Source organism: Natrix helvetica, assembly GCF_964273705.1.
Source record: "Natrix helvetica genome assembly, chromosome: 4".
NCBI classification, from domain to species: domain Eukaryota; kingdom Metazoa; phylum Chordata; class Lepidosauria; order Squamata; family Natricidae; genus Natrix; species Natrix helvetica.
This window is the reverse complement of record NC_138550.1, coordinates 148079128-148106233: the sequence shown is the minus strand read 5'-3', so window position 1 is coordinate 148106233 and position 27106 is coordinate 148079128. Positions and strand designations below refer to the sequence as shown.

The following is a 27106-nucleotide window of genomic DNA, read 5'->3' as shown; positions in this document are numbered from 1 at the left end:
CCGATATGCTTCCTTCTGTTCTTTATTTACACTGTTTGAACTTTGAGCTTCCGTCCACTATGACATGGGGAACAATAAGAGGTCCTACACTTAGGACCACAACTGAGCCCAAAATTTCTGTTGCTAAGCGAGACAGTCGTTAAGTGAATTTTGTCCCATTTTACGACCTTTGTTGCCACAGCTGTTGGGTGAATAGCAGTAGCACTTGGACTTATATACTGCTTCACAGTGCTTTTACAGCCCTCTCTAAGCGGTTTTCAGAGTCAGCATATTGACCCCAACAATCTGGGTCTTCATTTTACCCACCTCGGAAGGATGGAAGGCCGAGTCAACCTTGAGCCTAGTGGGATTTAAATTACCAAATTGCAGGCAACTGGCAGTCAGCAGAAATAGCCTTCAGTACCGCACTCTAACCACTGCACCACCAAGGCTCAATACATCTGTCAAGTTAGCAATGCAGTTGTTAAGTGAATCTGCCTTCCCCATCGACTTTGCTTGTCCGAAGGCTGCAAGAGGGGGATTGCATGACTCCAGGACAAAGCAACAGTCATAAATATAAGTCAGTTGCCAAATGTCTGAATTTTGATTACGTGACCATGGGGATGCTGCAAAGGTCGTAAGTGTGAAAAGTGGCCATAAGTCCAGTGCTATTGAGAATTCGAATGGTCACTAAAGAACTGTTGTATGTCAAGGACTATGTGTAATAATAGATTAACTATGTATAAAGTGAAAATGAGAGCCTGTTTGGAATAGCATAGCATAGCATAGAACAACAGAGTTGGAAGGGACCTTGGAGGACTTCTAGTCCAACCCCCTGCTCAAGCAGGAAACCCTATACCAGTGACAGCTAACCTTTTCCGGACTGAGTGCCCAAAGTGTGTGCGCCCGAACCCCAAAATGCAATGTGTGCACCCCCCTGCACATGCCCCATCCCCCTTGCATGCACGCAGCCCCCCTGCAAATGCCCCACTCTTGCGCATGCGCAGCAGAGACCCAAAGACCAGCTGGCCAGTGGGAGGTACGCGCGCATACGCAGCAGAGCTGAACTGGGCTGATGGCTCATGTGTCATCAGAGAGAGTGCTGCGTGCAATCTCTGGCACAAATACCATAGGTTCGCCATCACTGCCATATACCATTTCAGACAAATGATTGTCCAGTCTGTTCTTAAAAACCTCCAGTGTCAGAGCATTCTCAGCGTTTGGAGGCAACTTGTTCCACTGATTAATTCTTCCGTCAGGAAATTTCTTCGTAGTTCTAGGTTGCTTCTCTTCTTGATTAGTTTCCATCCACTGCTTCTTGTCCTGTCCTTAGCTTGACTTCCTCTTTTTTTGTGGTAACCCCTGTATGGTGGTTAAGGCATCAGGCTAAAAACTGGGACACCATAAGTTATAGTCCCTCTTTAGACCTGAAACCAGCTGGGTGAGTTTAAGTCAGTTACTCACTCCTAACCCTAGGAAGAAGGTAATGGCAGACGGCTTTCCAAATCTTGCCAGAAAAACAGCAGCGACTTGTCCAGACAATTGTCGGTAGTGTACATTGACTTGAAGGAACCTTTACCTTTCCCCAAGATTGTATATTGGGTGGTGCAATAATGTACAAGTATACAAGTGGTTGTGCATATGAACACAAGTACATCTATAATGCTGCCCCAATGTCAACGGCTACAGAACCACTATGTAAATAACCAAACATGAACTGAAGGTTCATTTGGTTGTACAATAATGAGATTAGAAACCATCAAGGAGAAATGTTTTGAAGACTGGTTGTATTGCATTCAGTGAATTAACTATAAACACACACCCCACCCTGAAGACATCTTGCTTCCTCAGTCTCCATCATCTGGCTTTCTAGCAGTCCTCAGGAATTATGATTCAACTAGGAGAAAAAAATGATAAAATGTCTTCTAGTAAATCAGTACAGTTTAACAACCCAAGTGTGATATCATCATTCATGTTAGATGTTCATCTGGCAGCATTCTGTGCATAGAACCAGAGCAGAGACAAAGAAAATGCTTCAGGGAGACCAGGATGATTAAATTATTAGTGCTGGTCAAAGCCATTGCTTAGAAAAGAAATCAATTGAAAAGCACTATGGGGAACAACTTCTCATTTATTATTGAATGCCAATGTGGATAAATTGCATTTTCATAGCTTATATCTATAGAAAACAAACTAGAAACAAGGATCTGTAATGTTTACCACTACATTGTTGAATACTGGGCCTATTATACCCAATGTTCAGACTGATTTCAGGAAAACAAAAGAGTAACATATTTTAGATGTACTCTAAAATAAGATGTAATGTTGGTAGCAGATTCCAGTTATTGAAATGATGGACAGCCACTGGAAAATTGACCTATTCTCCCTTCTTCTTCCCAAAAAAGTGAGAAACATGAAAGGTTAAAAAGTACCTAAGATGAATCTAAATAAGCATTTCTCAAACTTGGCAACTTGAATATTAATAGAATTCAACTTTCAGAACTTTTGCAAGATGGTCAAGTTAAGATTCTATATTGGAACAGGTGCTTTCCACTGTTTTGTTTTAACAGAATAACAGAGTTGGAAGGGACCTTGGAGGTTTTCTAGTCCAACTCCCCACCCCCAACCCATTTAAGCAGGAAACCCTTTATCATTTCAGACAAACCCTATACCAATCTTTCATAAAATAAACCTGGGTATCTCAAATTTAACAATGAGAGATTCTGGATTATTGATGACTCCAAAATATTCTAAGTGGTTTCATTAAATAAAGAATTGAAAGCTATTTACAAGGATATTCATATGGAAAGCAAGACTTGCAGGAATAAAATAGTGTGATGCAGCCAAGGTGTGTGTCTGCGTTTAGCCTTAGTTGAGATCATACCAACAAGATTTCTCTGTATGTAACTTATATACCTATGTATATTGGTCCATTAACTGGCACATATACTGAAGAATATAAAATGAGCTATTTTATCTGTCCTGAGTTTCTGTCTGCCTTGAATCTTAGCTTCCTTGGCACAATCTCCAGTTCCAATTTTAGAACAGTAAGAGAAAAACAATTGATCACAGTGATTTCTACTAAGAATAAATATTATTTCAAGAGTAAGTAAGTAAATCTTTAATATGGTCAAAGACCAGCAATACACATTAGTTTTTACAATATGTTAAAAAGTACTGACATTAAGATATAATTAAAAAGTATTGACATTAAAAGTGGAAAATAACATACATGTTCTCCCTGGTTTACCTGGGTGCAACGTATAGGAGTAAATACAATGGTCCAAATATTGTTAAAAGATATGTCCAGATAATTGGTACAAGATGACAACTATACTTCTATAGCCAATTTTTTTCTTATGGACATTGCAGCAGCACAGAACTTTGCCACTGCATACGTGGTAACCAGGTTAGTGTCCTGGAGGAGAAAGTCTAGATAAAAATTGTCTGCCCTCCCTGGCAATTCTCTAATAAGGGGAGGATATGTGCAGATCAGGGGTGGGTTCCTGCCAGTTCTAACCTCTTCTATCGAAGAGGTTCCACAAATCTACAGTGCCATTTAGAACCGGTTCAAGCTCCCTCCCCCCGCCTGTCCGCACATCAAGATGAAGAGAAAGAGGAGGAATTCTGGGAGTTGAAGTCCACAAGTCTTAAAGCTGTCAAGTTTGAACACCCCTGGTTTTTTTTCCGAAAAGGGTTAGGGGTGCAAGGGTCTTGTAACTTGACAGCCCTTAAGACTTGTGTGCTTCAAATGCCAGAGTTTCTGAGCCAACATTTTGGTTGCTAAGCAAGAGCGTTGTTAAGTGAGTTTCACCACATTTTATAAGTTGGCCATGCCCACCCAGTCACATGACTGCCAAGCCACTCCCACCCAGTCACATGGCTGGCAAGCCACTCCCACAAAGCAGGCCACACCTACAGAAGAGGTTCTAAAAAAATTTGAAACCCACCACTGGTGCAGACCTACAAGCTCTGTATAGCTCGCAGTGTAATAGAGCATGTGAGATATCTTCCACTTCTCCTTTACGACACATACAAACCCGTTCTGCTATAGGTGTTCTCTTATACCTGCCCTGGAGGAGTGCTGAAGGAAGAAGGTTAAATATTATTTCCATGTTGGAGAAACTATTCCTCTTAAAACTGGTTGCTGAAAAATAGAAAAATGGTGCAGCTTGACATCTTCCCATAGGCCAGGGGTGTCCAAACTTGGGAACTTTAAGACTTGTGGACTTCAACTCCCAGAATTCCCCAGCCAGCCATGCTGGCTGGGGAATTCTGGGAGTTGAAGTCCACAAGTCTTAAAGTTCCCAAGTTTGGACACCCCTGCCATAGGCAGTGACATCTGGTTGGCAACTGTGTATGTCAGGTGCAGAGCCATTTTCATACAAAAACTTCACACAATAACCTCTGTTCAAGTGAACTACATGTGGTCCAGAATGATATTCAGCAGGTTCTGACCAGTTCTGGAGAACCAGTAGTGGAAAATTTTAGTAGTTCAGAGAACCGGTAAATACCATCTCTGACTGGCTCCACCCACATCTATTCTCTGCCTCCTGAGACCCAGCTGATCGGGAGGGAATGGAGATTTTACAGTAACCTTCCCCTACCAAGCCCACCAAGCCATGCCACCAGAACCGGTAGTAAAAAAATAATTGAATCCCACTACTGATGTGGTCAATATTTCTTTCAAATAAAAAAAAGGTAACTGCTGCAATGTCAGGATTTAGAACCTTTTTTTCAACCTCCCCCCATCCCCACCCCCCCATTAACAGAATAAGCCTTAAAAAGTGTTTGAAACATCAGAGACATTTTCATAAAATAAAATGCTCTTCCGGTTTCCGGCATGCGTGTGTGCACACGCGCACTCCCATTTTGGCACTCGGTGTCAAAAAGGTCCACCAACACTTGCCCTATACCATATCAGACAAATGGCTGCCCAATTTCTTCTTGAAAACTTCCAGTGTTGGAGCATTCATAACTTCTGGAGGCAAGCTGTTCCACTGATTAATTGTACTAACTGTCAGGAAATTTCTCTTAGGTTAGTTTGCTTCTCTCCTTGTTTAGCTTCCATCCATTGCTTCTTGTCCTACCTTTAGGTGCGTTGGAGAATAATTTGACTTCCTCTTCTTTGTGGCAGCCCCTGAGATACTGGAACACTGCTATTATGTCAACTCCAGTCCTTCTTTTCATTATAGACACATCCAATTCCAGCAACTGTTCTTTATATGTTTTATCCTCCAGTCCCCTAATCATTTTCTCTGTTGCTCTTCTCTGCACTCTTTTTAGAGTCTCAACGTCTTTTTTACATTGTGGCTACTGCAAAAATACAATTCCAGAGACCAGATTTTATATGTGTGTGTGTGTGTGTGTGTGTGTGTGTTTGTGTGTGTGTCTTAGTGGCAATTACATCGGCCTAATATGCAATACAGCCCTGGTTCGATTCCCAGTAAGGGTATGGCTAGCTGATGAGACCTAAATAGGTTGAAATAGATCTATACTAGTCTCCCTTTATTTATTTATCAGCACAAATAACACAAATATAAAAAGGCAACATTAAAAATAAAAATATGGTTTTCTGCCTGGATGGTCCTCTGTACTGAGCCAAAGGACAGAAAGGGGGAGTAGTGAGCTCCCTCCCATATTTGGGGAATACCAGGGGTATTCCCTGGTATTCCCACACACACACATACATACATACATACATACATACATACATACATACATACATACATATATACACACACACACACACACACATATACATACATATACATATACATATATATATATATACATATACATATACATATACATAACTTATTTCTTATATATTTGTAGCAGTTCTGTCTTTAGAGACAAATTCTGTTTTGTACATTAGGCAATGTTTGAGAGGTCAGGAATTACATCTCAGCTTCCCAACCTTCCGGGGCACCTTCAACTCAGACAATCACATCACTATAAGGGCAATATTTTTGGCCCAACTATTTGGTTCTTTTTGGTTGTTGCTCTTTTATATTGTTAAAGAATAGAAAGCAGACATTTTGGGGAAATGATTTACTACACGGAAAGTAACATATGGTTTCAAGCAATTTCAAGTAGTATGACAAATGCAAAAAACTATCGCTTAAGATTTTTTTTTCCTGTCCGTCTCTAATTTGTGGCATGCATTTCTGAACATCCATTTCAAAAGACAAGAATGGCATGAAAAACCATTTTATATTTACAATGGCACTGAAAAAAGTGACTTATGAGTTTTCACACCTACTATCATTGCAGCATCCTCGTGGTCATCCGATCAAAATCAACCGTCATGTATTTATGAGAGTTGCACTGTCCCTGGATAATGTGACCACCATTTGTAACCTTCCCAGTTGGTTTCTGACAAGTGAAGTCAATGGGGGAAGTCAGATTCTTTTAACAACCACATGATTCACTTAACAACTGTAGTGATTCATTAACAAGTGTGCCAAAAGAGGTCATAAAATGGGATACAACTCACTTAACAACTGTCTCACTGAACAATGGAAACATGTCATGTTCTGTTGCGATCCAAAATCTACCTGTATCTTCCATTATCCACCAATTTTGTTTCCTCTAACAATTATATGTGTGTCGGCTTTTAAATTTTCAATCAGCCTGGTTTATACGTTTTGCTGAATATAATTTATTACTAGAGTTCCTGGAGATTGATAGACTGATTGACTGGTTTTGACTATTTAAAGTATGGGTTAAGTTTACTGATTACCCCTTTTCCCCTTTCTAGGATCAGTCTATAAACTAAATAAAATGAAGGACTTCAATACTGGTTATTCTTGCCTGATGTAAAATTGGCATCTGATATGATTACAGGGAAATTCTAGCACAGCCAGTGATTCATATGATCCATTTTAGCTCTATGTTTATATCACTTACCAATGATTGCCTTTCTCTTACAAAATCTCAAGCATGTAGGATGGAAAAAGTGAGAGATGTTCTTTCCTCTCTTACCGGACAAATATTAATCACAGGCAAGCCACTTTTTTATTGGCAATTACGTGATAATAGCAAATGACTTGAACGAGTTGAAATGTGGGAATGCTACTGCTGTTTTGTAATCACAGATCCTCTATTACTAAACTCAGTACTAGTTAATGCCGTACAGTTGTCTTGTTTGCTGCAGATGCCAAATAGCTGCCATAAAACAAGTAGCTGGCTTACCATCAAACTAGATTGGTCTTTTGAATTCCTCAGGAACATTCGCACAGCAACATGGAATCGTTTCAAGGTTTCTCTATGGAAAAAAAAATCTACCTAGCAACCAATAAATACGGGGGAATTTAGCAACACAACATAAGATTGTTTCTGAGTTTTTGCATGGAAAGTCCTACCTGGCTATCAATAAAGACAGAGGAAAAAACAATTGTTTTCCACAAATTGATGCCAAATTCTTGGTTACTCCTCCTTGTGGCTGCTAAGAAAAGGGAAAAATAGAAATTAAGATTCCCTGCACTTGTAATGCAACTTGAAATTAATGAAGGAGCAAATTAGTTTTGATGAATCTTTACGGTTTCAGAATCTGTCTTTGCAGAACCCCCATTTGATACTTTTATTGAGCTCCCGGAAGCCACTCCTGAGCGGAATGGGGCAATTCACTGTGGCCAACTCGCCAAGGCCAAGTCACCATGGGAGAACTTGCTAGGGTCAACTTACCACAGGAGAACTCTCAGTGGATAATTCCATGTGAGATAATGCACCACTGTTTCTTCGACATTATTTCCATTGACAAAAATGGAAATAATGTAGAAAAAAAACCCGCTGCCGGATAACATGTATTGCATTGAGTTATCTTGCTTGGATTGTCCCATTGCGATTTGTCCCATGGCAACCTGGCCACAGCAAATTGGGTGTAGCAAGGTGGCCATGGTGAGATGGTTGTGGTGAGTTGTTCTAGATTTCTGGGCGGAATGGGGTTTCACCAATACAGGAAAAATAGTGAAAAGCACTTTGTTAATGCACTAATATGGTTTTTTTTCCCTTTAATGTAGCACAGCCAATTGGAAGAGCTGCATCTGAGGCACCTTTTATGGTCTTAGCAATCTGGCATTGTCACAAAGCCACAAAGTAGGTTAGTTAAAAATAAAAGCCTCTTGAATTGTGATTCCAAATGCTCTCTCTGGCTTTTCTGGAGTCAGCAAAGAGAGACTATCTAATTAGGCAAGGGCCGTTTCTTTAGTAAGGCAAAGCATGAACATGTTCCACTGTCAAACTAAATGCATGAGATGCCTCTGTTAATTTCCATCACAGCTGCATCTGAGACATGAGAGAACTACGTCACTCATATTTACCATATCAAGTGTCCAACTGCTGTGGTGAAATACAAGCTGGGCCTTTTTAAAAAAAGAATCACTGGCAGAGTAAGGTGACTCTTTCTGTGTGATAAATGTTTCACATACTTTCTAGCTTCGTGCAGCCCACCCTTCTATCTATTTAAATCTCCACAATTCTTCCCTGCCTGTTATTTGCTACAGGACCATCTGAACTGAGTTTTAAGACAAGCAAACGTTGGTAAACCATAGACAAAGCCATGCCACCAGAAGAACACCTGTGCACCACACCTGCGAAGAGGGCCATCAAAAAAATCCGGTTGGCTAGCTTGGTTATCGGCTTGGCGAAAGGTTGGCAGCAGTGGGCAACTGAACACAACACCAAGCAAGCTCAGGAACCTAGTGGATGGGTCCCCAATGAAGACAAACCACCAAATGACCCAAGGGAATGGACACCTCCAAAACATTCACCAACTTTCAAGACAGATCAGTCAAAAACTGAGAGAGAGCTTCCCTCAGAACAGCAAGTGTCAAACGAAGATAGAGAACAAAGTCCAAGTGAGTCAACAGAAACTCTGGAGAAGTTTAATATTAGAAGTAAAGAAGTTACCAAAAGTGTAATAAGGTCACTCTCTGAAAGAAGTAGTGACATTGGTCTTCTCAGCAACAAATATGAACAAGATGAATTTGCGGAGACAGGAAAGATCATCAATGACCCTACCAATATTGATCAAATCCTTAGTAATAAAATGTCTCCTACAAGAAGGAGAAAGTGTTCTAATTTGGTATCAGAGATGACCAAGGGATGGAAACGTTTGGAACAAGAAGAACTACAAGACTATCGCAGCAACAGCTTGGACACAGAAGACAGTGGCTACGGTGAAGACACAGAGGATGGATTAGACAAGGATCATAATATCCAAGAAATACAGACTGTGGTGAGGATAAAACAACCCATGGCCTCACAGTAAGTAATTATTGTATTCTCCAAAATTGTCTTGTTATAAGAAAATGCTTTTGTATAGTACGTTAGTGCTTTCTGGTCAGTACAACCAGAGCACAACTACCATAGATTTTGGGGTTTAAGAGGCATTTCCCCCCACTAAAAGAGGCTGAAAATTTGGGCGCACCTTATAATCTGAATGTAGCTTTTATGAAGTTTTTTTTTGAGCCCTAATGAGGCGCTAATGAGTAAAGCGATCTTCCGGTGCTTTGCCTGCTTTTCTCATTGCTTTGGACAGAACTGGCTCTTTGGCTTTGAAACAGAGATGAGCACTAGGGAATGACTAGCACATATATTCAAGTCAGAGGGCAAAAATAATACTAAACGGGGAAGCAATAGAAGACTTCAGTATAACCAAAGGGGTAAGACAGGGATGCCCGCTATCCCCTTTGTTATTTATCCTCTCACTAGAGACATTGATATCACAAATCAGGCAAAATAAGGACATAAAGGGACTGAAAATCAGAACACAGGAATATAAAGTGCAGGCCTTCACAAACGATCTTGCATTTATCATAAAGGAACCCCTAGAAACTGGACTAAAACTATTACAGGATATAAACCAATTCGGTAAAGTAGCAGGGCTTAAAATAAATAAAGAAAAAACTAAAATATTAACTAAGAATTTAACCAAAAGACAAAATGAAGAACTGGAGGAGAAACTGGGAATTTCGAGGGCCAAGAAAATTAAACATTTGGGAATATGGCTATCGGCAAAATGTATTACAATAAAAGAAGATAATTACAATAAACTGCTACGACAGATACAAAAAGATTTGGACAATTGGACTAAACTACAGATATCACTAATTGGCAGAATCTCAACAATCAAAATGAATATACTACCCAAATTACTCTATCTTTTTCAAACAATACCAATTAAATTAGAGAATTTTTTTTTCCGAACAACTAAATAAAATGATATCCAAATTTATTTGGTCAGGGAAAAAACCGCGTATCAAATACAAACTTCTACAAGATAGTAGAAACAGAGGCGGTTTTGGACTGCCAGATTGGGAGCTATATTACCAGGTGGCAGCCCTAACATGGTTAAAAGACTGGATCCAATTAAAAAATAAAAGAATCCTTATCCTAGAAGGACACGATCTCCAACTAGGCTGGCACGGGAATGATTAGCACATATGTGCAAGGGGGACCTTTATTTTTAGGGCCATTCCTATGTGTTCAAAATGGTGCAAAACTATCAGAGCAACCAATGTCCATTTTCACACATTATTGTATAAGATATCATGTCAATAACTTTGGCCAATCTGCTAACTCATTCAATGTATCTAGCAAACTATCAGATAACGGTAAAAAAAAGCTTGATGAATGTGAGGGTCTTCTATACGTTAGCAGGTGATGATCTGCATTCCAGTAAATAAGGAGCAACTATAGCAAAACAGAGACAGTATCCTACTGAGCTTGAGAGCAGTTTCATTGGGAGTCCTTTCAGTTGAAAGTTCCCCCAAACTCCAAGGGCTTCATTGATAGTTCACAAATATTTCTGAACAGATGAGGTTTAGCATGCATCAGTGCTAGCAAAGGTTCATTCAAGTTAACATGAAACTGGTCCAGGTTAGCACGAATTACCCACTAAAAATAAAATGCAATCATTGCAGTGATGTAAGAAATCATTAGCTGGATCATATGGACCTTGACCTTTTAATGAGGTCAAATCTTACTGGGGCTCTCCAGAAAACAAGTACATACATTCACACACACACACACATGTATATTTATATAGATGTAGATATATATTGTTTGTCCACAGATAATGAATTTATCTTTTGTTCTTTTTATGATGTATTTGTCATTTGTCTTTTCTTGAGCATAGTTCTTGTAAACCACCTTTGACATATTTTCCTCTGGAGATCCAAGTAGAACAAGGGTATCAAACTCATGGTGTCATGTTGCTGTCACGTGACGTTTCATATTTTTTCCCTTCGCAGAGCTAGGGTGGTCGTGGCCTGCGCATGATGCATCTGGCCCGCGGGCCGCCAGTTTGACACCTCTGAAGTAGAAGTATAATTTGAGGGAGAAAAAATAGCTTACACTCTGAACTTTAAGTGGTTGAGTTTGAAGACATGTTTTGAGCCATTTTGCTATCTTACTGTTTTAAAAACTGTTTTCTGCATAGACTTTTCTGTTTTGAAATAGTTGTAGAATTCAAATATATTATTTCAGTTATTAAATGTCCATAAAACCTACCTATTCATCTACCTATTCTCTCTCTGTCTCTCTATCTATTGTAAGCATCTAACAAAGAAAGTAGTTCTGAAGAAAGGTGAATTAGCATATGAATTGTAACTTTAAAAAAAAACTATACAAGTTTTGTTTATTAAGTACCAGTAATTTTCTGACTCTCACTGGTCACCACCTGTGGGTTGAACTATATTTAACCTGCAATTCTTGGAGTTACTTCCAAGTGGTTGGAAATGGCTTTGAGTTGCTTGGAAAGAGATGAGGGCTATTCATTTCTTTCCTCCCCAGCTGTCTATGCCTGCTGGTGACTCAAGTGCAGTTGCCCCCCACCCAAAACAAACAGATTGAAATATAATCCTTTCAGCTTTGAATGAAAGTGCTAGTAATAAAGAGCTTCTTTATTCTGTGATTGCTTGAGTATTGTTTTTAATTTCTTTTGGTGGCGTTTTTGAGTTTATTGTATTGTTGAAGGTGGGGATGATGTCAGAGCTTGTGTGGTCTTTCCAGTACATATTTCCATTGATCAAAAGCCTCCCTGGTTGCCCAGCCAGAAAAAGACCATTGAAACTGGTCTTTCTCTTCTGTTCGCCTGACATATCTCTTTAAAATCACCCATGTTTGAGGGATGCATCTGCACCCTCCTGTCCATTTTCCATGCAACACCCATATGATGAACATTAAAAAAAAAAGCGGGGGGGGGGGAGACTTCAGTCAACCAGATGCCTTGACTTTTTGACATCTGTAATAGGTTCCTTGTTTTAATTTAATCAAGATTTAATTGAAGCATAGGAACCAGGAAATGCAGACATCAGGCAGAGAATCAGTTGCAAATGGTAGGGAATTCTAAACTTACTATCCTACAATTAAATATCAGAAATCTACCAGGATAATTTCACAGGAGTCCTTTTCTCCTTTAAAAAAACCCCCAAAACATATTCTCATTTAGGAATTTGAATGAAACTCGATGGAGAAAGTTACTATGTACACACACACAAACACTAACTACATGCTATAGTATATCTGAATCCTTCTATTTGAGTCAAATGCTTGTGGTTTCAAGGTAAGAAAAGCAAGAATTACAACAGTAAATAATTCTTCTCGGAAACAGCAGTGCTAATTTAGGCAAGTAAAATGGAAAGGGGATGATATTGTTTCACTTGAATGGATTAAAGTACAAATTGAAATTTTCTTTTTCTTCATTTCTTTCTCTTCCTTTCCTTCTCCTTCCATTCCCTTTCTTTCTTTCTTTCTTTCTTTCTTTCTTTCTTTCTTTCTTTCTTTCTTTCTTTCCCTTCTTTTTTCTTCTTTTCCTTCTTTACTTTCCATTTTGTCCCCCCCTCCTTCTTTCTCTTTCATTCATTCATTATTTCTTTTTTTCCTTTCCTTTCTTTTCCTCCATCTTACTGATACAATAACTGATAGCAGAAAGGGATGAAAGATATGTCACATGTGTTAGGGTGTAACCAACAAGTTGGGTAGACAATATATTGCACAAGGCATGTTATGTATCTTTAAGAGAGGAGCTCTGCTAATTAGTAGATTACAGCCTTTAAATTGCAGCTGATGTTGTTGCTCTCTCTCTCTCTCTCTCTCTTGATTGCTGTATGATAACTGCTGCCTAACTGTTACTACTGTTGCTACTACTTACTGTGTGTAAGTTATTTGCTACTTGTATCCAAGTTATCTTGGTAGTATTGGACTGTTTTTTTTTGTGTATGACTTTTTGGCTGTGTTTATGGATTTTGCTATATTCTTCAAAAAGTAAAGATTTATTTTGTTACTTTACTATCCATTATTCAGTGTGGTTGCTTTATCTATCGCACGCTGCGTATACTTTACAGGGTTGCTCTGTTATAACCTCGACCTGGGGTTCATTGCTAGTGCTTAATCGCACCAGTTCCTAACATTGGTTATGGGCCCAGACGCCCTGCCTTAACCATAATTTTTTTTAAGCACCACTTTTTGGATAGTTTATTTTTGTGAATATGGCTCAAGAACAGTCTGCTGCAATCTCCATGATTACCCGGTTTGATGGAACCAACTATGTTTCCTGGTCCTTGAAGTGTTCCCTACTTCTGCGTAGAGAAGGACTGTGGTCTGTGGTTCAGAACCCACCAGATGTTACAGATTGGGATCCTGCTGATAATGAGGATGCGAAGAAGATTGCGCAGTTTAACAGGGACAATGAGAGAGCTCTCTGCATTATTGGACTAACACTGAATGACCAGCAACTGGTCCATATTCGTGGCGAAGAGTCTGCTCCTAGGTGTTGGAACACATTGTGGAGAATTTATGTTCGGGACAGTGTGGGTGCTCATATTCATCTCACATGGAAACTGTTTAGAGCCCGTTTGCAAAAAGGTGGTGATATGTTGGCTCATTTAGACTTCATGAAGAAAACTTTGCAGGATTTGCAAGAAAAAGAGTTAATTTTTTCTGAGCTTCACCAGGTGTATATTATTCTATCGTCGCTTGATGAAAGCTACGACTCTTTTGTTTCCTCATTGGAAGTTCGTTCACGAGATGAACTGACATTATCTGAGGTTACCGGGAGATTGCTTGAAGAGTCCAGACGAAGAGAGGATAGAGTTCAGTTCAGAGACAATCAATCACAAGAAGAAACACAGTTTTCAACTGTAAATTTTGTTAAGAAATGTTATTCTTGTGGTGGTAAGGGGCATATTGCTAAGAACTGTAAAAATAGCAAGAAAAGGAGTGTTGCTAATAGTAAAAGAAAAAGCAACAATGTTACTGTAACTGTAGCTAAGGTAGATAAGCCTGTAAACCATAGTTTCTGGGTGGTTGACAGTGGCGCATCCCATTCTATAACCAAGGTTAAAGAAAGGTTTGTTACTATGAAGGCTAGCAAACAGCACATTTCCTTAGCAAATGGTTGGAAAATTAAGGCTTCAGGTGAAGGTACAGCTTATTGTCCATGTATTAATGAAAAATTGGAAATGTTATATGTACCTAAAATGAAATTTAACCTATTATCTGTAAAAGACCTTATGAAATGTGGGTTTACAGTAACATTTAAGAATGATAGATGCATTATCGAAAAGGAAGGTAATAGTGTTATTGCCAATTTGGAGAATAATTTATTTATTCTACATGAGAACTCTTTAAATATTGCGAGTTCTGAACCTGGTTATAAGAATAAACAGCCCCATGATAACTGTATACATCTACTTCATAGACGTTTAGGCCATGTAAATTTTAAAATGGTACGTCAAACTGTTATTCTATCTAAGGGAATCAATTTGAAACCTTGTTCAAAATATCTTAACTGTAATGCCTGTAACCAGGCTAAAAGTAAGGTTACCCCTGCAAACCGGTTTAAAGGATTCAAGACATCTAAACCACTGGAAGTAGTGTTTGCAGACCTAATTGGCCCTAAGAAACCTAGCTTAGGAGGTGCCTGCTATATACTCAGCATTATGGACCATTATTCTAGGTATGGTTTCTGTTATGTAATGAAATCAAAGGCAGAAACTTTCCAACATTTTACTAAATGGTTAAAGTTTGTTGAACGTAAGATGGATAAGAAAGTACTTTGCCTAGTCACTGATAATGGGTCTGAATTCACTAATCATAGGTTTACATCAATGTTGGAGAATGCTGGTATAGAACATAGGCGTTCTGCCCCCTACAGGCCAGAACATAATTCATTTATTAAAAGACGTGGTCAATCATTGCAGGCAATGACCAGAACTATGCTGGTTGGTTCTGGTTTGTCAGAAAAGCTTTGGGGTGAGGCTATAATGTGTGCAAACCATATTCTGAACATAGTAGTTAACTCAACTACTGGTAAGATTCCTTATACTCTTTGGCATGGTAGGAAGCCTGATTTGAGTTATTTACACACATTTGGTGTCCCTGCTTGGGTGCATATTCCCTCACAGACTAGACGGAAGGATCAAAGCAGAGCTAGGAAGATGGTTTTTGTTGGGTACAATTCCAATCATAGATCGTTTAGGTTCTGGGAACCTGGAACTCGGAGAATTATGCACAGTGCTAGTGCTAAATTTTCAGAACATGTTGGTTGGGAGAAGCTAGAACAAGAGTTTAACAAGGTTTGTGATGATGTAGATGTTGATCGTTTGGTTAATCATGATACACCAAATGAGCAGTTAGAGAATCAGGATGGTCCATCTATTACTCTGAAAGGGGAGGAAGATGTAGATGTAGAATCTACTCGTGAGGTGGAACAGGATGATCCTGCAAGTCCTGTATTGCCTAGGAGGTCTACTAGGGACAGGCATCCACCCGACAGATACCAAGCCAGTGCAGTATTGCAAGTTAGCATAGAACCTTCTAGTTTTGCAGAGTGAAGGCTGTATCCTGAAAAGGAAAAGAAATTGTGGAAGGCAGCTATGGAGAAGGAGTTGAAATCCTTACAGGAATTGAAGGTTTATGAAGAAGCTAGGCTCCCTTCAGGGGAGAGTGCAATTGGCTGTAGATGGGTGTTTAAAATTAAAAACGATGCTGCTGGCAATGCTATTTATAAGGCTCGTTTAGTTGCTCAAGGGTTTTCCCAAACTGAGAGGGATTACGATGAGGTTTTTGCTCCGAGCTTGAAAACCTCTACGTTGAGGGCGGCATTGGTGTGGGCTGCTAAGTATCGGTGTAATGTTACCCATATTGATGTTGAAACAGCGTATCTGCATGCTCCATTGCAGCATACCATTTATATGAAGATGCCACCAGGTGTGGATTCTAATGGCCAGACTGGTTGTTGGAGACTTAAAAAGAGCCTTTATGGTTTAAAACAGTCCGGTTTTGAGTGGAACAGATGCATAGTAAATGAACTAAAAGCTATGGGATTTATTCCAGGTTTGGCTGATCCTTGTTTATTTAGACGGGTGAAAAATGGTTTGATCTCGTTGTTGCTTTTGTTCACGGACGATATAGCTATTATTACTAGGTCTGAGCAGGAAGCTATTGACATTGTTTCACAATTAGAGAGTAAATTTAGAATCCGGAATTTGGGTGAAATTAAGCATTATCTGGGCTTAGATGTGGTTAGAACCAGTAAAGGTTTTAAGCTGTCGCAGGCTGGTAAAATTAATCATTTGCTTAAGAAATATAGCATGGAGCTATGTAAGACTGCAAAGACACCAATGGCATTGGAGTTTAAACCTGAGGTTACTGAGGGTAATGGTTTTGATAAGGGAATCTATCAATCTTTGATAGGTAGCCTAATGTACTTAAGTAATTGGTCTAGACCAGATATATCATTTAGTGTGAACCAACTGGCTAGATTCAATGATAATCCTTCAGAGAGGCATTGGCAAGCAGCAAAGCGTGTGCTGCGTTATTTAAAGAAAACTATCCACTATGCGTTGTATTTAGAGCCGAATAGGGATTTAGTTTTGACTGTTTATGCTGATGCGAATTTTGCAGCTGCTATAGATAATAGGAAGTCAACTTCCGGCATAGCCTTTATGCTAGGTGGTGTACTGATTGGATGGAAGTCGATACGACAGAAACACATAAGCTTATCCACAATGGAAGCTGAGTTTTCATGTTTGTCGTTGACATGTACTGAGCTGATATATTGTAAGCAGTTGCGTATAGATATGGGATTAAGTATCAATGAACCTTTTACTGTTTATGAAGATAATCAGGCAGCAATAAAAATGGCGACTAGTTTAGCTATTAAGACGAGATCAAAGTATACTGATTTGAGGTATCTTAATGTTCGACAAAGCATTAAGGATGGCCTGATAAAGTTGGAATATTGTTCAACTGAAGACAATTTAGCAGACAACTTCACTAAGGCACAAAGTTCAGTGAAACATACCTCATCATGTGAAGGTTATCATCTTAGATTGTGAGTGGATATATTGATCTACCCAAAGGGGAGAATGTTAGGGTGTAACCAACAAGTTGGGTAGACAATATATTGCACAAGGCATGTTATGTATCTTTAAGAGAGGAGTTCTGCTAATTAGTAGATTACAGCCTTTAAATTGCAGCTGATGTTGTTGCTCTCTCTCTCTCTCTCTTGATTGCTGTATGATAACTGCTGCCTAACTGTTACTACTGTTGCTACTACTTACTGTGTGTAAGTTATTTGCTACTTGTATCCAAGTTATATTTGGACTGTTTTTTTGTGTATGACTTTTTGGCTGTGTTTATGGATTTTGCTATATTCTTCAAAAAGTAAAGATTTATTTTGTTACTTTACTATCCATTATTCAGGGTGGTTGCTTTATCTATCGCACGCTGCGTATACTTTACAGGGTTGCTCTGTTATAACCTCGACCTGGGGTTCATTGCTAGTGCTTAATCGCACCAGTTCCTAACAACATGCTTTATGGAGACCTGGAGTCAGGGGAGGAGACTACGGTCAGCTTGATCCCACCCAACCCTGTGTTCTTCATCTCTGCCTCTGACTTTTCCATATTGATGGGGAAACAAATTTGGCTATGTTCAAAGAGATCAATATTTCTGTACTTGTACAGGGAGCCAAGAAGTAATTTAAATGCTTTGGAGGCACATTTCTCAAAGTATCCAGAATAAAAGACATTTGTTAGCATGCCAAGCTGCCTAAAAGGGCTGATAAATTGACTTGTGATTTTTAGTGAGTGGACAACCATCCTGGTTACTCATTCAAAATATATTTAAAGTGTGTTATTGTCCTTGGAGATATAAAGAAGAAGTATAGGAATAACTACTGTCCAGGTTTATAAGTAAATGCCTGGTTAATGATATTCTTTTTGGAATTTGTTTGACAATTAGTTTCCAGGTAGGGTGGTAGGCCTCAGCAAGACAAGGATATGGATCACTATCTTGCTTAAAGCTAATATTTTGTCTCCAATATTTGACCCCACAAACCTTCGTGGACAAGTGGAAGATATGGAGGTGCAATATCAATACATTCCAGTTTGCTGTTAAGGTTGGGGATCCCAACAGATAAGGTACAGCTCAGGCAGAGAAATCTGGATAAGATCAAATATAGAAGAACCCTAATTTGAATGCGAAGAAGAGACTTCTTAAGGGTTTTTTACAGGGGCTTTTAAACCAAATTTTAAGGGGTGGGAGGGGTGGGTTGATTCGGATGGCTCAGACAGGCTTGGGGGGGGGTCTGCCAGGGCACAGGCCAGCGCTAACTAATGGGCGCTGGTTGGGAGGGCTAGGAAGGGTTAGGATTCCAGGGGAGACATTAAGCCATTCCATTGGGGGGTTCACCATCTCTACTGTTTGTGGGAGAGGCAGATATGGGCTGAGGGCCAAATGGTGTTCGGAGGACGTGGGTTTGCTGTTTAAGAGCTATCGCGCGTTCCGACCCTCATCGCCCTTCTCGCACCCCTGGGTGCCCGGGATTACAGGAACCTGGTCTCCGGCTGGTGTCGCTTAACGCCAGGTCTGTGGTACATAAGGCTCCCCTCATTTACGACCTCATACAAGAGGGTAGAGCGGACCTGGCGTGCATTACGGAGACCTGGTTGGGCCATGAGGGGTGTGTGCCCCTTAGCGAACTATGCCCACCAGGCTTCCGGGCGTTTCACCAGCCAAGAGCCCAGGGTAGGAGCGGGGGGGGGTAGCGGTGGTTATTAGGGAAAGTCTCAGACCTCAGGAGGTCACTGTGCCTCAGATAGGCGGGTGTGAGTCCCTCTTTGTGAAGTGGGCCTTGGAGCTCAGGTGGGCCTTTTTGTTACGTATCTGTCTCCCTGCTACGTTTCATCGGCCCTGCCGGAGCTGCTGGATGTGTTAGCTGGATTGCCGGTTGATTTCCCCAGGCTTATGGTCCTGGGGGATTTCAATCTGCCTTCCATTGGCGAGACATCCGAGTCAGCTCGGGAGTTCATGGCTTCCATGACAGCTATGGACCTAACTCAGTTAATTCAAGACCCCACCCATAATGGGGGACACACGCTCGACCTGATTTTTGTCTCTGGGCAGTGGATGAATGATCTAGATTTAGGGGATATTTCTATTCAACCCTTGTCATGGTCTGATCATTTCCTCATCAGGCTTGACTTCCATACCGCTACCCCTCGCCGCAGGGAGGCGGAACCGACCAGATGGTTCTGCCCCAGGCACCTGATGGACCCCGAAAGGTTCCTGATGGAGCTTGGGACTTTTCCTGAATCCTTTGCTCACAACTCGACCAAAGCCCTAGTGGAAGCCTGGGATAGGGCGGCCGCTGGGGCCTTGGATCGCGTTGTGCCTTTGCGGCCTCTGACCCGGTGTCGATCCCGGGTGGCTCCCTGGTTTACCGAGGAGATGAAACGCCGGAAAAGACGCCTAGAGAGTGGCTGGAGGGCCAGCCGGTCCGAATCTGATCGAACACTAGTAAGAATTCATATTAAATCCTACTTAGTGGCAATGGAAGCAGCAAAATGGCAACATTTTTCCACTCTTATCGCGTCCGCAGATAACCGCCGAGCCGCCCTGTTCAGGGTGACCCGTTCCTTACTTAACCAAGGAACTGGGGAAGACCTCTTGCAGGGTAGGGCTGAAGAATTTGTTCAGTATCTGCAGGATAAAATCGCTCAGATCCGGACAGGCTTGGACTCTGACTGGGTAGATTTGGGCGAGCTGACGGGGATGAATCTTGAGGAGACAATCTGGGATGAGTTTGACCCTGTGACCCCCGAAGGCATGGACAGGATTATGGGGAGACTCAGTGCTGCCACTTGTGTGCTGGACCCGTGTCCCTCATGGTTAGTTTCGGCTTCCCGGGAGGTGACACGAGGCTGGCTCTAGGCGATTACCAACGCTTCATTGAGAGAGGGGTTCTTTCCCACCGCCTTGAAGGAGGCGGTGGTGAGGCCCCTCCTTAAGAAGCCTTCCCTGGACCCAGCTTCTTTAGCCAACTACCGTCTGGTCTCCAACCTTCGCTTTGTAGCGAAGGCTGTCAAGAGTGTGGTAGCACGTCAGCTTCCCCAGTACTTGGATGAAGCTGTCTACCTGGATCCGTTTCAGTCGGGTTTCAGGCCTGGGTACAGCACGGAGACGGCATTGGTCATGTTGGTCGATGATCTCTGGCGGGCCCAGGACAGGGGCTGCTCCTCTGTCCTGGTCCTATTAGACCTCTCGGCGGTTTTCGATACCATCGACCATGGTATCCTACTGCGACGACTCGGGGGGGTTGGGAGTGGGGGGGAACTGTTTTACGGTGGTTCTCCTCCTACCTATCGGATCGGTCGCAGTTTGTGTTGACTGGAGGGCAGAGATCGACCTCCAGGCGCATCACTTGTGGGGTGCCCCAGGCGTCGGTTCTCTCACCCCTACTGTTCAACATATATATGAAACCGCTGGGCGAGATCATCCATGGTTTTGGGGTATGGTATCATCAATATGCTGATGATACACAACTTTTCAACTCTACCCCAAACCACTCAAACGATGCCCTCGACGTGATGTCCCGATGCCTGGAGGCTGTGCGGATCTGGATGGGGAGGAACAGGCTCAGGCTCAATCCCTCCAAGACTGAGTGGCTGTGGTTTCCGTCATCCCGATTTGTGCATCTTGTTCCATCTTTGACAATAGGGGGAGAAATTTTAGCCCCCTCAGAGAAGGCTCATAATCTGGGAGTCCTCCTGGATACGCGGCTTAGCTTAGAAGAACATCTGATGGCTGTGACCAGGGGGGGCTTTTACCAGGTTCGCCTGGTATGTCAGTTGCGCCCCTTCCTGGATCGGGATGCTCTGTGCACAGTCACTTATGCCCTCGTCCTTTCTCGCCTGGACTACTGCAACGCTCTCTACATGGGGCTGCTCTTGAAGAGCACCTGGAGGTTTCAGCTGGTCCAGAATGCGGCCGTGCGGGTTATCATGGGGGTACCTAGGTGCTCCCATGTTACACCCCTTTTAGGCGGCCTGCACTGGTTACCAGTTGTCTTCCGGGTGCAATTCAAGGTACTAATTATGACCTTTAAAGTGCTCCATGGCTTAGGCCCATGGTACCTGAGAGACCACCTACTGCCACCAATAGCCTCCCACCGTCCAGTATGATCCCACAGAGTTGGCCTCCTCAGAGTGCCGTCGGCCAGACAGTGTCGGCTGGTGACCCCCAGGGGGAGAGCCTTCTCTGTGGGAACGCCTTCCCTTTGGAATGAGCTGCCCCCGGAGCTTCGCATAATCCCTGACCTCCGGTCCTTCCAACGCGCCCTAAAAAGTTGGCTTTTCCAGCAAGCCGGCCTGGCCTGTTAATTTTATTTAATTTTTAAAATGTGAGTGTTATATAAATTGGGTTTGTTTTTTGGACTGTTTCTAATTTCCTTTTAACTTTTGTACTATGTGTTTTTTAATGCTGTACGCCACCCTGAGTCCTTGGGAGAAGGGCGGCATATAAATCTAATAAATCCAAATCCAAATCCAAATTTAGTTAATCAGCTGAATAACTAAGCTACATGTGATTAGCCTGTTGTAGCGAAATACCATAGAACCTTCATACTACCGAACAATCCTAAAAAGTACATTCTGCAAAAGTAATAGATCGAGAATACCATAGTGATTTCTAAGTAGTCCATAAACACAACTACTGTTCACTTCTAATGAGAATCAGAAGATGGGAATCAAGAGAGAGGAAGTATGAGTTTCTTGTCAATCTTGGCTAGAGACTCTCTGAGAAGTGAGTTTCTTAAAACAGACTGTGTTGAATAAGATCTAAGAATTCAAGCTTAATGCCCCCCAAAATCTAAGACTAAACAAAAAAGTATAGAAGACTTATGCAAGACTTTTTTTCAGTGCTGCTTTTGCTTACCAGTAAAGCTTCATTTTTAGTCCCTTGCTTTTTCAGTTTTTGGCGTTTGCCCCTGTAAGCAGTGAACTAATTAAAATTAATATAACTTTTAAAGCACACAAATCTTTTTTTAGGCACATGCTGAAGTCTTTAAAAAACCCTAATAGGTTGCTTTCATAAATAGCAGTGTAAGCTCTAAGCCAATTTGTTCCCAATTATTTCAAAGCATTCATGAGTCTAATATCGCTTGTAGTTTGCAGCCAGAAATTTTAATTTGTCATCTTCTTTGAAGACTCTTCCAACAGGATAGTCAGAGAAGCGAAGAAGGGACTATATGCACACCCAAGCATTTCTAGGGAGACTTTGAAGAAGCTGTGCTGGGCTTTCCAAAATATGTGTTTTAATGTTTAAAACAGCTATTTATCCTTCTAGATGCCATAGCTCAAAAAGAATATAATAGAATTAGAGGAGATCCAGAAGACGACAATTAGATAAGATCCAGAGGAAGACAATTAAGATGATCATCTGGAACAGTTTCCATATGAGAAATGTGACATTTGGGCATTTTAATTTAAAAAAAAAACTCCTGCATGATCAAGGTGTATAAAATTATGCATGGAGTGAATAAGGTGGACAAAAAGAAATTGAGGTTACCCAATGAAATTGAATCCCGGAAAATCAGGGAAAAATAAAAGGATATTTTATTTAAAATTAAAAGAGGTAATTTAGCTTTGGAATTCACTTTCATGAAATGTGGTGATGGCTACCAGCCTGTCTTCAAAAAAGAGTAGACCAGTTTATGGATATTATGGGAATCAATTCCTACTTGATGAGTGTGGAACTACTTGTGAAGGCATCAAAAAGCTTCCTTGTGCATTTGGTTGGCCATTGTGAGAACAGCCTGCTGGACTAGATTGACCAGGGAATCTACCTGTCCTTATTTCCTTCAGCTCTTTTAGCAAATCATGCCATGCAGATGTAATTGAGTGGTTACTTTCCCTTACATAAATTAAAATGAATGGATCTAATCCAAAATAGCAGCTTTTATTTTCAGGTAAGAGGCAGCAAACAGTCAAAGGAAATAAAGTGATTTAGAATTAGTGATAACATGCCACCTAGTGGTTTGTGGTCTAAATCAGATTAATGAACTCCACCAAAATATTTCACTAAAGCCTTGTCCTATTCAGCAACTGTTTTTTCTTCTTTTTCTTTCTGCAGTAAGAATAAAAATCTCAAGTTGTCTAAGAATTACAGTCCTGTCTACAATCTAAAGGGGCGATGGGAAGAATGGGCTGATGAACATGTGACCGTTCAGAAACTCAACCCTTTCAGCGAGGAGTTTGACTATGAGCTCGCTATGTCCACCCGTCTGCGCAAAGGAGATGAGGGCTATGGTCATCCTAAAGAAGGCACAAAGACAGCAGAACGGGCCAAGAGAGCAGAGGGCCACATCCACCGGGAGATGAGAGACATGTGTTTCATCATCAGAACAATGGCTCAGCTGCGACGTGATGGCAAGAACCAAGTCACTTTTGGAGATCTCTTTGACAGATACGTTCACATTTCAGATAAAGTGGTTGGCATACTCCTGAGGGCCAGAAAACATGGAATGCTAGACTTTGAGGGAGAAATGTTGTGGCAAGGCCGGGATGATGCCGTTCTAATAACTTTGTTAGAATAAGGTCTTTTTCCTCACAGGATAAGCCAAAGGGCATCCTTGTATTCAGAATGTTTTATCAAAAGATTTATCAGAAAGATCGACAGATGTCAAAGCTTTCATCGACACTCAGAACTTATCTATTAATATTTAACAATAGTATCTCCATATTATTCCATCTCTATGTTGTTGTTTATAAAGTATAGATTGTTCTGCCAGTACTGGTAGTATCTGATTTAACCATGTTTGGTAAGATTTCTATATAAATAATGAAGATATAGAAGACGATTCGCTTCAGCTGCTTTATGGATCAGATGTTTATTAAGACACTTGGGGATTTTTCAGAGATCTGGTTAGCACTGGGAGCATGAGGCAACCCAGGATGTTGATGTCATTGCTCCCTCTTTTACGTTCACCAATCCCAGTTCACTTTTTGTTTATAGAGGACATCCAGCAGATAACATGACAGATAAAAAGTTTAAAGCACCCATGGAGATTAAAAAATGAAGCCCCCCCCCCCCAAATATACAAGTCCAAGTTCAGCCCTACTGAAGAACTGTGGTGGCGCAGTGGTTAGAATGCAGTACTGCAGGCTACTTCTGCTGACTGCTAATTGCCAGCAGTTTGGCAATTCGAATGTCACCAGGCTCAAGGCTGACTCAGGCCTAATATCCGTCTGAGGTCAGTACAATGAGGACCCAGCTTGTTGGGGGCAATACGCTGACTCTGTAAACTGCTTAGAGGGTTGTGAAGCACTGTGAAGCGGTTTATAAGTCTAAGTGCTATGACTATTGCTACTTTTCCTCTCAGGAAAAATGAGGAAAATTTCATACTTTTCCTATTTTGTACTGGTGGATTGTTAAGTCAGTTTAGTGTAGTGAATTCCTTTTGAGGAAATTTGTGAAGTGAATAAAGTCCACAGTTCCTGTGACCATTTTGGACAGCACCTTGCCAACTATTGCTTAGATTACTGCCAGCTTTACATTAAGGGTACATTAAGTGATTTTATTTAATGTTAGACCCCAACATTTCAGAAATTTATTCGGACAACATGAGCTCATTAAATCTGCTTTAAAACATGGTGAGGTATCTGGACATGTGATGGTACAACAATAATACTTTATAATAAATCTGATTGCCATTTCTTAAAAGATGTGCAAAGTAGCTTTCAGATCAGAGGATGCCATTTTTTCAGTTAGGGGCACACTGGATAATTTCCAAACTTCTTGCGGGTGTTCAGAGATTATCTATCCTCAAAATGGCTGCCATGGGAATATACCCACCTGTAAATAATTAATTTACCACATTTCTCACCATCTCTAGCACCTACTCAAACAGAATATAATTTATATCCTCTCTTTAATGAACAGTACTTTTTTTCTGAGCAGGATCCTGAGTTACAATTCTCTGTCATTTTTATCTACTATGATAGCTTAATGATAATGATGCTGGAAGATACCATTTTGCATTACAATATACCTTCTCATTTTTAAAAATTAATTTAAAAATGTAAAAAGTTACTAGTTGAAAGAAACAGAACCTTGGAGATATTAAGTCAGGTATCTTTGGGAGCCAACTGGGGGTCCCAGGCTTAGATGAACCATATTGTTTTCTTAATGCTATCAGCTGTTGAAAAGAATTGCATTTTGATATGGTATGTTGTCTTTCAAAGTGAAAGATCCTGCATCTTCTTACAGAAGAAAAATATATATGATTTTGTGTTGAGTTGATGGTAAATTTATTCTAAAAGTTGCTACTCAAATATCAGTATATGTGCATGCATGTATATATAGCTTTTGGATATTTTTTCAGTCAAGTATCAAAATATGATTTTTAGAAGAAATCATGTGCAAAAATCTTAAGCTGTGAAATATTAATAGCATTATAAAGGAAATTTGTTACAAGCAAATAACATTTTACATGTAATCAATAAACTTTCCTGCATCCATAAACTGAGAATAAAAGCTTGATTTACCTTAGCAATTAGATAAAATAAATCAAGTTTGAAAAAATGTAATTTAAAAAAAACCATTGCTTTCCCAGGACAAGGAAATTATTTTAGGTTTTTATGTCTGCTAATTATTTTTCAAGATTTGGATTATGAAAGTTCCCGGAGCAGTTTATACCATTTATTGGTCTAAATTAAGCTGTAGATATTAAATGTTTCTGTCAAATATAGGAATGTGATCCATTTCAAAATCTTATTTATATTAACAAGAAGTGAAATGAACTGCAAATTCAGTTGATACAATGGAATGAATGAAAAAGAATTAAATAAATTTAATGACTTTTTTGAAAGGGAAAAGATAGTTTTTTTTTAATGCCAAGGTAATAACCTATTATTTTTTCTGAATCAATGTTAGTAGCATTCATAATGTTTCCTGAAGCTTAAGGATTCTAATTCTACTTTGTAGCTTCAGTAGCTCACTTTGATTTTTCTTTCTGGATGGAAAGTGAAATGGGCATGGGCTGCCTTCCCTGGCAAATGGTAGTCTGTATTGTATATTGAAATTTCTATACAGCTGTAATGAACATTTTAGAAGCAACTCCCACACCACATGTCAAAGTGTATTACCGATTAATAGACAACTCTGGAACAATATTTAAAAACATCCGATTTCTTATCAGAATTTTTTCGCAGGAACATGGTTCAACACTACTAGTATTTTGGTTATGATTCAATGCTTTCAACATGAATGTTAATTACAAAATGGTTGTATATCTAAATAAAGCCCAACTCAAGTTTAATTACATGAATTTAGATTTATTTGCTTTATATCACTATTATCTTATAGTATTTTAAATCCATCACAGGATTGTTTATTTAGTGAACCCACAAAGACAATAACACTGCTGTGGAAGACCAAAAAGGGGGGGGGGAGAGCTATTTTAATTTATTTACACTTCCTTTTGTCTGTAAACATTGAATCTACATATATTCTACTAATAGGAGTAAAGAGCTATACATTGAGACAGAAAACAATGCTGTGTATTTTTTTTAGCAATATAAAGCATGAGCATATTATAAGATAAAATATTCTCTTTTCCATTACCACAGCAGTAAGCATTCCCCAGATAATTCTGAAACAACTTATATTAGTAACATTCTATACAACTATAGCTAATTATTTGAGCTAAGCCATTTGGCTTTTTATTCCATTGCTAGAATAATTTAAAGTGCTAGAAGCAACCCGTCAATCAATACTCCCCCCCCTCTAAAATAACAAAAACTACTTTTAAACATTAATGTACAAGTTAATATGT

At 40.2% G+C, this 27106-nt stretch overlaps 1 protein-coding gene across 1 annotated transcript; it reads left to right on the top strand.

Moving 5' to 3' along the window:
- The first annotated feature begins 8430 nt into the window (after positions 1-8430).
- On the top strand, positions 8431-27038 carry ABRA (actin binding Rho activating protein). Its single transcript, XM_081952822.1, has 2 exons — positions 8431-9249; positions 23404-27038. The coding sequence occupies exons 1-2, from the start codon at positions 8543-8545 to the stop codon at positions 23864-23866; spliced, it is 1170 nt and encodes a 389-aa protein (XP_081808948.1). The 5' UTR covers positions 8431-8542; the 3' UTR covers positions 23867-27038.
- The last annotated feature ends 68 nt before the right edge of the window (positions 27039-27106 follow it).